Raw genomic sequence first — 13,011 nt, 5'->3', positions numbered from 1 at the left:
TAATTGTGTATCCCTATTGAACAAGTTATAAAACATTTTAGGAAAATAACTTCCATAGAGTAACGGGTAGAAAGTAAACACTCAAATGTCCATATTTCCACTCCCCCCCCCCCCCCAAGAACATTGTGCATTCCTGCAAATGCATAAAGGGAGGAAGCAATATATTTATAATCTTGAGAATAATTACACATTACATTTTTCAAAAATACAAAGAAATCCCACAAACAGAGTCCTGACTTGACTCCTTAATAATAAAAAAAAAGTTTAAAAGTAGATTTTGAGGAGCAAATACAATACAATAGTGTAGAATTGTCTTTCAAACTTGTTTATTCCTTCACCCACACATTTTTCAGAATTTTTGAAAATAAGAACTTTTTTTCGTATATAAACTCCAAAATTTTACCTATAACTTCTACTACCCTCCCACCCTGTTCATATTAGTACCACCACCCCCCGAGGCAATATAACCCACTTTGAGAAACACTAGTGTAGACTACTGACATGATACAATGTTGATTTTACAGGAAATAAATGGAACTAGTGAAAGCCCACGACAAAAATATATGTACTGCACATCTATTGAAGAGGAAAATAACTTACCCTGGCCTTCTTTGGGAAGACGAGGAATTCGCCACACCACGGCATGGAAGACATGCTCATATTTGGCCTGTCCTGCAGACACTTCAATCAAACTTGGGTCAAGATTTTGAGCAGCACCAATTATTCTTTCCAAACCCTATTCAAAGGAAAATATAATTCAAATCAAAACAGATAGGCTTATTCATTCCTATGTGACATTCTTTTGAACTATATGTTTTTTGTTTGAAACAAACAAATGATAGAAAAATGCTGTTATTAGTAAGCTTATCACTAAAAGAAAATTGGTGTATCAGCTATTTCTTACTGAAAAAGTGCCTGAAAAATACACTTTTCAAGTGCTCTGAAGAAAACTATAAATATTATTATTTTTTTGTAACTCTACATCATCTGCCTATAGATTTAATATTGGGATAACTATACAGATGTTTCAAAGTCTAATGTTTATTCACAAAATTCCTACTTGGTTTGAAATTAGACAATGCCCAACAAATATGCATCACCACCGAGATTTTTAATAAAATATTTACAATCTAAAAAAACATTCAACCAAAAAGAATTCTTATATTTGGCTCCATTATATTTTAATAAACTGCCAAATTAAATAAAACATGAAAATGAATTAAGAGTTTTAAAAAAGTAATAGTTAAATATATTAATCTTTTATTATAATAATGAAATACTTCTCAGTCCCCAGTACAATGTTGTCACACCTAGGTCTTTATAATATTTGTCTTTATTTGTATATTTTGTTTTAGTACTTTAATATTTATAATGAAAGTGTTTTCCATCATGGAAGAAATTTATATGTTTTATACTCTGGGTGGATAAAGGGATCCCTTGAATAGAATAATGTGCATTTTTTTGTTTTTATTATTATTCTACATTTTTTCCCAATAAATTATAAAAAAAATTATGTGAACAAATTAATGATTACGAATACAATTTCTATTATTTTATGAAAAATGCTCTTTATATTATTGAAAAAATGTTTTCCATTTTCTGTGAAAAAATTTCATTTCATTGCCACGGCGCTACAAAGGTTATACAGAAAAACCAGAATCTATAAACTTTCAAGACAGTGTAAATATTATAAATATATTTTTTTCAGTTATGCACACTGATTGTTTTTTTTTTACAGCACATTGCAGCTATGAAAATAAAAGTATTTTACTTTGAATTTGTTGTAACAAATTTTATTTAATTGTATATGAAATTATTGATACATCTCTCACTAAAATTATCTGTTGTTGCTGTCAATTTTCATCAAAATCTTCATGTGACAATGAACCTGAACTTTCAAATGTTGTTAAGTTTATAACAAGTATATTTTAGAATTGGCTAATTTAAAGAGAAAAATCTAAACTTCATTTCCATTTTTATGGGGGGGGGGGGAGAGGGTATCATTGGATTTGCTTTACACACACACACACAAATTCTTTACCACAAACATCTTTAGTCCTTTGAGCGGTTTTTCAAAATTTTCATGATCAGCATTACAACCACCACAGTGTGGAAGTCCTTATGAAAATTGCCACCAATTTTTAAGAAGAATATCTTTTTTTCGATCATGTGAGCTGATAAATGCTCCCCCCCCCCAAACCCAAAATCTATGTATATATAATTGATTTTCTGTGTGTGTGTACGTTCTCTATACAAATCTACAATTTTAGATCGAACGTCGCCAAATTTTGCATATATACCAAATGGGACTCGACTTGAAAGATAGGCTACTTTAAAATTTTGTTAGAGCAGGGCAAATGTCCCAAATGGGCAAAAAATCATAGGGCAACAATGGTTTTTGGGCCTCAACAATCACTTTCCGAATGTTTACTTTGGTTACCGTGGTTCCCTAGCAATGCGTTTAAGACGTGTATATGCCTTTACAATGGTTTGTCATTTCTTCAATGCTGTATGTATATGTATAATAGTTTATGTCTTTATAATGGTTTGTCACTTTATTCAATCTTCCCAGTAACGAGAGCTTTTTGAATAGACACCATCATCGCCATCACTTTGAGGGTAAGGCAAAGGATGATCCCCCATAGAAATCAGTGTTAAAATTGTCGATTTTAATGTAGAAATGAGGAAATTTAGTGTGGTTTTTTCTGTCACATCAATAATTTTAAAAATTGTATTAAATACATGATTTTTGAAATATTGAGTTCGCTTAGAGATATACGAAGCCCAGAAAATTAAATATGAAGCAATTAGCCGGACTTACACCTAGATGGGATATCCATGCAATAACATTGATTTCAACTTTTTATTTATATCCTCTCAAGCATGAAAATTAATGTCTCTGTATTGTCTTGATATTCAACTACATAAATTCATGTGGGTTAGGATATTTTAAAATTAATTATGGGCCCGTAAAAAGTATATCGAAAAAACTCCACAGCTTTAATTAAGCATTTTTTGAAGCAGAAACAGGCAGAGATAGATTACCTGAAGTTTAAAGGGGGCGAATCGAAATACCTAGCACCCTTTAAAAAAAGAAAAAAATATATTTATTTATTTTTACGTTTCGTTAAATCTAGATTTATTTATTTCATGAGTCGTATAGGAAGTCGCCATATTGGTGAACTTGGACACGGTTTGCATGTCCCTCAAAGAAAGAGGGAGATATCACGTGATCCAAAAAAGCCTCATTGAAGAAAACTCGGGCAACGCCGGGTATTATAGCTAGTATATATATAATTGATTTTCTGCCAGTATGTGTATGTTTCTATACAAATCCACAATTTTAGATATATCGTCGCCAAATTTTGCATATATACAAAATGGGGCCTGACTTGAACGATAGGCTACTTTAAAAGTTTGTCAGAGCTGGGTAAATGCTCGAAATGGGCAAAAAAAACTGTTGGGCAGGAATGGCTTCTGAGCCCCAAAAATCACTGTCAGAATGTTTACTTTGGTTACCGTGATTCCCCAACAATGCGTTTCAGACATACATGTGCTTTTACAATGATTTGTCACTTCTTTATTGCTGCCGGTATTATGTATAGTGGTTTATTCCTTTATAATGGTTTGTCACTTTTTTCAATCCTCCCAGTAATTGAGTAAAAATTGCTACAGCAGGGAGTCCCACAGCGATGTGTTAACGCACCAACATCTCGGTGAGTAAAAAAAAGGCTGCCATGTTCGGAATCAGCAATAAATTGTAGGTCACGGTCAAACTAACCCTAGTGTGCAGAAAATGACTAGGGTGCGCCAAAAATGATCAAATGACCAGTAATTTTAGAAAACCAGAGCAGCGCCGGTTATTATAGCTAGTAATAATAATAAAAAGAGGAAGAGGGACCATCATTTTCTGTAATTTATGTTGTACGCATAATCACAATCGTATACTACCTCGAAGGGAAAGGAAAGATATTCTTTCTCTCTCCCCTTCTGCTTTGAACAGAAGCTGACTCTACCCACTGGCAGTTGATTAATAAGGAGAGGGGATCAAGGTTACTATTTTGAGAGAGTTTTAAGAACCCGAGACATTTCTGGATTGCAGCTGTAAAGGTTAAGATTTTGGAAAATGCACCTAGTCAGAACAAAAAAGTTGCACACCTTAAATCCTTTGCTTGCCTCCAACAAATAGAGCATCCATTCATCATAATATAAATTTTGCGGAGTCATGTGATATCTCAATATTTATTTTTTAACTACATTAGCATCAATGTTTCTCCAACAAGTTTGTAGTAGATGGAAAAAGAGTGAAATGACTCCTCAGGTTCCTCTCTAACAAGTTCCATAGGCTCTCGATTGGACTTAGATCTGGACTTAGTTCATGATTCAAGTGTCCTAATGTACAAGAGCTCTTTCAACCAATTCTGCCAGTTTGACAATCAATTTAGCCATCATTATTCTGAAACAAGTTATCACCTTCACAGAAGAAAATGTCAATTGATGGGCAAACATGGTCATTAACCATTTATATCTGGAATTGGAGTCGGAATTCTGGAGTGAAAGTCTGGAATTATGATTGTACCTTATCATAGAGAATGGAGTAATCCACATGCATAGTAAATAAAAACCTACCGCTTTGTCCTGCTACGTGATATAGGAAAGTTAGCAAATTCAGGAGAGGGTGCAAATGAGTTTACACTTTCAGGTCTAAGCCTGAGCCTGACTCTGGATGCCGTTTTTGTTCAAGCCCGAGTCAGACTCTGGCTTAACTTTTATCTCTCGTAGCTATAAAATGGCTGCATATATATGTTCCCATCGTATTTAAGCATAATCTATAAACCTTCTAGTTCCAAAAAAATGTAGATGACAGCAGCCAACAGATGTACCTTTATGAAACGATGTAGAAGTAAGTATAGTTGAAACACATTTATCTTCCTAGGTAAGGCAGTGATGTTTGTTGTGTTTCGCGATGTCTCATAAACAATTTTTAGACTTATTAGATGTCGATGATTTGGCTGAACTTAAAGAATCGTGTGCTAATACATGTATATCTGTCAGAGAGCTGTCCAGAATACCAGCCCGCTTGTATAAGATATTCAAAATCACAGTTCTCAGATGACGATAGCACCAGTAAATATATTTGATTTCTTGCTTTTGAACAATTTTGTGCATAATACTTATTTTTTTCAAATGTTTGAGGATGTATATTTTACAAAATTATTATTCATTTTAGATGATGAAAAGGAGCAACGGAACAAATCAAAGGCAGAAACTGGAAAAGATTGAGGAAAGAAACTTGAACTTATTACGAACCTTGTGGTGTTGCTCCTGTGTGCAAATGTGTTTTGAAATGTACCATACTAAAACAAATTTTACAAGATGAGATTTTTTCAATAAAAATTATTTTTAAATATTTGTGCAACATTTGGGCAAGTTCTTATTCAGAATTGTTAGAAATTTTATGTTAAAAAATGATGTTTTCTTATGCAGAACTTTTTATAACTCTAAAACATACTTTTAATTATTTCTCATTAAATACTAATTATCAGTACCTTTAAATAATTGTATATTATGAAAAAAAATTGTTAAGATATATATATTCTAAGTATTTTTAAAAAAATCATGAAAAGTGCCAAAAATTCTCAGTCCACATGGACAAACATAGTCGAAATAGCTCAGACCCGAAAGTGTTAAGTGTGATGAAATACTCATTCCACTTCATTTTAATGCTGACCCCAATCCGGAACAACAAAAACTCCAGATCACACTTTTTCTTGAGGCTTGCACACAAATAAAATAGAATATATAAATAAAAATATCACAACAGACAAATAAGATCCCATAAAAAATATGGATGTCACATGTAATAAAAATACAGCAACAGGAAATCAAAACAACTATCACGAAAAACCTAATATACACTAAAATGAAACTAATAAATGCCAATAATTCTGATAAAAGGACAATGCCCATAAAAAAAATTATGGTTGTCTTATCCAAGTATAGATAACTTCTCGATTTATCCCAATATGTTTATTGTATTACTTTTTAAACCTGTCAATTTAATTAGAATACATGATCTCAGAAGGTGAGCTGTTCTATTTATTGAGAACCCTATAAGCGAAAAATTCCATGATATCACAACCTGGAGTTGTCCCTTACTTATCTATAATGGTGTCTCCTCCCTTGTCGAAACACTCAATTGGCAGTATATGATAACTCAATATGGTCCATCCCATCCATTCTATTCAAAATTTTAAAAACTTCAACCATATCCCTCTCCCAAAATCTGCATTCTTCCAATGGGAACATATCCAGAAAATCAAGGCTCTCTTCATAGCTCAAGCCCAAAGTACCAACAAGAGCATGTGGGGCTATTGTCTGAACCCCCTCAACCAAGTCTATATTTCTCTGTAGGTATTGACTTGATTCGTGAATATACTAAGACTTTTTTTTGGCAATAGAGAGTAAGTAGATAATTGAATGTTATAAATATCAATCTAATTTTGAATATACAACTTTTGACTCAGATGGGAGTGTAAATTATTGGCATGTTGTGAAATTAGGCTACTCAAGTCTTTTTATAAAGTGTGTATTTGCGAGTTTATACCTGCATACCGGAGGTAAAGGGCATCATGTCCATTTTCATCCATATTTTGATAACATTATTAATTTGCAGTACTTTCATTATACTATATATTGGTATAGGACACTTTGAATCCTACTTCAATAAATAACAGAGATGTTCGCTTTATAAAACAAGCAAGCTCCACATCAAACTTATTGCTATCATCATACAAATACAGAAAAATATGAAAAAAATATAGAAAAAACATTTCCCAAGGGGTCAAGTAAAAAAATGACCTAGTCTGGTAAATGCTAGTAAAAATTAGTATGGAAAACAAAATATTGAACAGATAAAACTGAATGTATAGCACTGGATATATATGTATATATATAAAATTATCAAAATCAATATCAATCAATTAAATCAATCCATAGAAAGCCATACTAAAAAAAATCTTTAAACAGCTCCTCCTGTAAAATTTCCCTTTTGTGACATGGTGCCCTTTACCTTTGACATCCAGTACAGATATGATGTCCTAGTTTTCTCTTAAATAAACAAAAACAAGGTCAAATTTTTAACACAGAATAAATGAAGACAATTTGTAGAGCTGGAAATTTAATGGTGAGAAATGCCTGTTGCGTGTGATTATCATCTGACAATAAAGAAAATGAAATATAAAGTTTGCTTAAATTAACTCACTTTGATTTTCCCAGGCCGCCTAGCCGTTGATTTTTTTGAGCCATATCGGAAATGCTTCTCAGTTCTGAAGAGATAGATCCAACATTCAGGAATAGGAAAGCGGATCTGGATGTTTTCACATGGCACTTGACCTTGTTTTCTACTGCTATAACCAGGGACTAAAATATCTGACCTGATTTCAACTCGTGTATTAGTAACAGTCATGAAAACTCTGACCTATAATACAAAAGACGTGATGTCGTTCAAGTCTATAACAATTTTCAATTTATTCAATTTATTAATAACAGATTGAAAATGACATGAAATTTTTTTGACATAACTATGATTGTAATTTTTTTGAAAAATAATAAAACTGGTTAGTAGAAGAGTTAAAAAGGAAAAAAAGTTTTTTTGGCAATTTTTTTGAGGTGACTGAATGAAAGTTTAAAAAAAATTTAGAAATAATCCTCCATGCAAAAAATTATTTTTATGTGATATACAACTTCCCAACAAACAACAATACTTGCTATACAGGTAAATGCTTTCACAAAAATATTTCTTTTCAAATCTTGTCTGGAATTGTCTTCAGTCCAGGAGTGGACAAATGCCAAGTTGCCATGGCGACTAAAAAATTGGTATTGGCACTTAAAATTTTCAGTTACTAAATTGCAGGCTGGGAACAGCACAAAATGTTTGAAATTTGTTTCACATGCTGCCAACATGTGAAAGAGAATCACTCTGCTCTGAAAAAGTCAATAGAAACATTATTTTGGATCTTTTTTCTTCAGGTAAAAATTGCTCTGCCGCCTAGATTTCTTTACGATTTGTCCAGCCTGTTTAGTCTGTTAAACTCCCCCTCAATATGGAGATATCTTTTACTGCAATATATCCCTCTATAAAAAATCTACGACAGTTCAGCGTAGATAATTCAGCAACAATTGTATTTTTTAAATAACAATTCCTTTCCCCCTTTTCCAGACTTAGGACTGGCATACATACTTTCAAAATGCTTTGAAATGATTCAGAAAATAAGGTGTGATTAGAATTCTCTGACACAAATATGTTCTTGTCATAAAAAATGTATAGAAGATAACGGATCATCTCTGAAGAGTACTACAGAGACAAGAAAGAAGATGTAAATGATGCAAATTATTTTGACAACATCTGGATAGGGAGGCCAACATGAGGAAATCATAGGACAGATCCAAAATTTGCTATAGAGCTATGAAATCAGTTGGATTCCAGTGTTGACTGCATTGCAAAAACCGATAATAATATTGAGGGCTGGTGTAATTCATTCAGTAGCACTATTGAAGTCCATCATCCCAATATTTAGAAATTCATAATGGATCTGCAGAAATAGCAACATTAACATAAGTTAACAGAAATTAAATTAGAGCATTGCATCTTCAGCCAGTCCTAAGTCTGGAAAAAGTGGGAAGGGAATTGTTATTTACGAAACACAATGTGTTGTAAATAACACGACGCTGAAACGTTGCCGCTGAATTGTATCTCACTAAACAGTCATGACACTATCTATAATATTTTTTGAAGAGGTTTTGAAACCTCTACAACTGTATTTTTTTTTATATCTCACTTAGAATCATGTTTAATATATTTTTTAACTTGACACTAACTTTTGTTCTTCCTGTGATATTCAATAAATAAGACTGATTTTAAAATACTTAAAATCACTATAAGTATTAATCAAGTTTGTCTGTGTCTTTACTTTAGATATTCTGCTCTAGCCTTTTTGTAGATCGTGAGGCCCATACGATCTACAAAAAGGCTAGAGCAGAATATCTAAAGAAGGTTAAGAAAACTAGGAACGACTGCTGGACAAATTTTTGTGCTGCTGAAAATAACCCTTATGGGATTGCATACTGTTCTGTTTTCAAAAGCAAGAGAATACCGCCTCAAGTTTTGATGATGCAAAGCGGGAGTCACAATTCCACAATCTTGGAAGCGGCAGAGTAGCAACTCGATATGATTTACCCAGATCCTACGAACACAATATCCTTGGTAAAACCAATTAGAACTGGTATCCCAGATGATGAGCAAATTACAGTGGAAGAGATCAGGAGTATTGTCACAAGATTGAAGAATAGAAGAGCACCTGGTTTCCATAATATTAGTGTTCCCATACTGAAGACATTATTCGAAGCCAATACCGAATCGTTTACTGAAATTCTCAACAGGTTCCTGAAATTATCTCTCTTTCCTAAACATTTTAAAAAGGGGAAGCTCCTGCTATTCCTTAAGAAAGATGAAGACCCGCAATTGCTACGCTCATATCGTCCAATTGGCCTACTACACACTCTAGGTAAGGTCTACGAGAAAGTTATAATGCAAAGACTTACGTATCAATTGGAGTGCATGAACTGGCTAAGTCCTCTACAATTTGGATTTCATGCTGGAGGGTCAGCTGAGAAAGCTATAGATTCACTGTTGCAAGTAATTGTCGGTATGCATCAACAAGGCTATCAGACGGCGATAGTCACGATAGATATTCGTGGAGCCTTCGATTCGCTGTGCCATGAAATAATTATCAATCAACTTCGCCAACTGCCACTTCCTGGAAACCTGACGCGAGTTATTGAGAATATGCTTTCAGACAGATATATAATGATGTCCACAGACGGAGGAATAGATATTAAAAAGCAGATGAAAGGGTGTCCACAGGACTCATGCAGCGGCCCCTTGATGTGGTCACTTGTCCTCAACATGCTTTTACAGATTAACTGAGGCCTGCGGGTATATCTAAAGGCATTTGCCGACGATCTGGTATATGTTATATCCGGCGAAGACCATATACCAATAACGGATGAAGCACAGACAGTGTTCGGAAAATTGAGCAATTTGCTGACTAATAATAAACTACAAATGGAAGTAGAAAAAACCCGCTTCTCGTGGCCGTACCCAAAGAAAAAGATGAAACCTAAGATCTACATTGAAGGTATACAAATTTGACCGTCTCAGATAATACGATACCTTGGTGTGTACTTTGATAGTAAATTGAACTTTATGGCGCACATCCAAAAACAGGTCGACAAAGTAAATGGCACACTGCAATTACTGCGCAGACTAGCCGGATCGAAATGGGGAATGCAGCAAGCCTTTCGCAACATTCGTATAAGACTATTGTACAAAGGCAACTTTCATACGGATGCGCCACTTGGTATCAGCACCCAACTCAAAAACAAAAGAGAGCTCTGGATATTGCACAGCGTCCCTTTCTTCTATATGTTACAGGAGCATGCGTTACAACCGTGAACGAAGTTCTGTATGTGGCTACAGGCAACCCAGTTTTGAGTATTTACATGGAGTACGAGGCTCTTAAGACCAGACTGCTACATCTTGAAAAGGACATAACATTGGGCGAGCAGAGAATTTCGTCAAACCAATTTGAGCAGCAACATAAGCAATGGCTGTTTCACCCAAGCAGAGATCTCACCAAATCTCAACTAATGCCATTTGGTATTGATAACATAAGATTCCTTGGGCTCTAAGAAAATATTCACTGATGGCTCTAAAACAGAAACGGCTACTGGCTGCGCGTATGTGGTACTAGCGGAAGATGGTTCAATAGAGGAGCAATGGAGTCGAAGGTTAGCTAAAGAGAATAGCCTATTCCAAGCTGAGATTTTTGCGATACTCAATGCTGTTAAACGTGCAGAAGAGATGCTTTGTCCAGTAACAATCTTGACAGATAGCGTATCTGGCCTCCTAGCCATACAAGATCCTCATTCACCTAACCCTGACATACGAAGTATTCGTCTTATCCTACGCGCTCACGATAACATAAGGTTAGTCTGGGTCAAAGTGCACGTAGGTATTGCTGGAAATGAAAAAGCGGATCAACTTGCCAAGGAAGCGACAACATTAAAAGACTTGGTTATTTTACCTTGGCCGAGGAGTCATGTCCGCAATATCTTGAAAGACAGAATGCTTCATCTTTGGCAAGTTGAATGGAACAAGAACTCAACGAAAGACGCCTACAAGATACAACGTCGAGTGGCTTTGCGCAAGTGTGTATGGCCGTGAACAAAAACAATCCTTTTAACTGAGCATGGTCCATTTCCGACGTACTTGGAGCGCTTTGGACGATCATCTCACAATGCATGTAAGTGTGGTGCTACGGGCTCGCTATGGCATTACGTCTGCCTATGTCCACCCACATCAGCGTTTCATTTTGGTCAGATGTCACAAAGTCAGATGACGGCATTCAAAAGAATACTAAAAAGTCCGATGAACTTCTCGCGCATTCAAAATTTGATCCAATTTTTAGACCGTAACCTATATTTGCTGCACGACAAGAAGGGTGGACTACGGAAGAAGCAGGATGAATTTCAGCCTTCCAGACCAGTAAAGCTGATACCAGGGAGAGTCTACAACTTGCGGCCATGTAGGGGTCCTGGAAATTCACGAAACTGATACGACGTTGAACGGCGAACCTTATTGGAGAAACTATAAACACTTAACATGCTAACGTGGTGAATCAATGCAACCCATAATCCAGCTAGCCAGCCGATGTAGCTTCGGGAATGATGAAAATCTCCTAATTGCCCAGGAGAATTAAGACGTTCGATGCTTATGGAACAGGAATGTGTGCCTAGAATGAGCTAAAACATCTGGGTGTCCGAACATTGGCTGACTTGGACACTTGGACAAGGACATGTGACGCAAACATGACATCGATTCGTCATTGTACGGCCTACACGACTAGTGACATCCAACGGACCGCCACCAACGGAATTTGATTATCGAGTACGGATGTGCCAAGGACGCTATAATATCAATTTAGATTTCGATTCTTAGATCATGATTTATCATAATTATTCCGTTGATTTATAATCCTGTAATTGGACTTGTTAGTCTGTTATACAAATTTATATACATACATATACATATTTAATAAAATTCCGGATGCACCCCACGGGAACACTTTGATATCTCCTTGAGATGGGAAGCGGGGTGTGTCCGGTCCTTCAATGTTCAATGTGTCATTACTTTCTGTATAGTGCATAAAAATGTAATGATGCAAACTCATTTACAGGGGCAAAGTATCTGTAACAATGAATTTATTAATCTATTAAAATATTTTGCTGTTAATCAATACCTATAAGTGAATTTTCTGGTGGGGTACTAACAATGCTAATTTAGAAGAGATGCCAAAAAAAGCACAATTTGGTGCACATGATGATGACAATGCTGACTCTCAATATACAGTCACATCTTGTTATAACGAACTCCAAGAGACTGAAGAAATCACTTTGTTATATCAAAATTTGGTTATAAAGGAAATAAAGTTTTTTTTTTTTTTTTTTGCATTGTTCATATGTAAACTTGACTGGGGGATTAGAAAAGTGTTCATTAAGACAAGATTTTGCTATAACGGTATACATTAAAACTGGATCCGACTGTAACAAGGGACTGTTCATGCATTACATAAGCATATTTTGGGCATTTTGACTCGTCCTTTCCCTTGTCAGAAAAATTTAGTAAGCATGGAAAAAGCCTCCTTAAATGGTACTGATCTCTACCTAGGAGAATTTGGGGAATATAATGGCCCTGTGTTCCCTCCCCAAGAGAAAAGAAATTAAATATTAAAAAAAAAAAATTTTAACATTAAAAGAAAAAAAGAGACTTTGTATGTTGTTATTATAATGAACTTCAAAAAATTTAAAATGCTATGTATAGAAAGCTAGGAACTCTACTTCTCTGAATGATTTACCTCATCTCCCCCCCCCCCCCGTCAATCCACCAGT

At 34.9% G+C, this 13,011-nt stretch overlaps 1 protein-coding gene across 2 annotated transcripts in view; it reads right to left on the bottom strand.

The window, feature by feature from the left end:
* The window catches only part of stnB (stoned B), a 35,265-nt gene that overhangs the window by 3,206 nt on the left and 19,048 nt on the right, over positions 1–13,011 (bottom strand). The window contains exons 7-9 of one of the 2 annotated variants that reach the window (XR_016193999.1): positions 7,265–7,480; positions 7,010–7,110; positions 656–736 (exon numbers count right to left, since the gene is read on the bottom strand). Coding sequence is in view for 1 of the 2 variants with exons in the window: in XM_089242826.1 (XP_089098952.1) it covers positions 601–736; positions 7,265–7,480 (352 nt within the window). In the remaining variant the exon portion in view is untranslated. Of the gene's footprint in view, positions 1–600; positions 737–7,009; positions 7,111–7,264; positions 7,481–13,011 lie in introns of those variants that run through there. The other variant, XM_089242826.1, reaches the window with a different exon arrangement.

The sequence above is a fragment of the Pholcus phalangioides genome, unplaced genomic scaffold (assembly GCF_987345545.1).
Source record: "Pholcus phalangioides strain wild (caught in Gottingen) unplaced genomic scaffold, Ppha-v1.0 ptg000015l_1, whole genome shotgun sequence".
In the NCBI taxonomy this organism is placed as follows: Eukaryota; Metazoa; Arthropoda; class Arachnida; order Araneae; family Pholcidae; genus Pholcus; species Pholcus phalangioides.
This window is presented reverse-complemented; position numbering and strand designations above follow the sequence as displayed.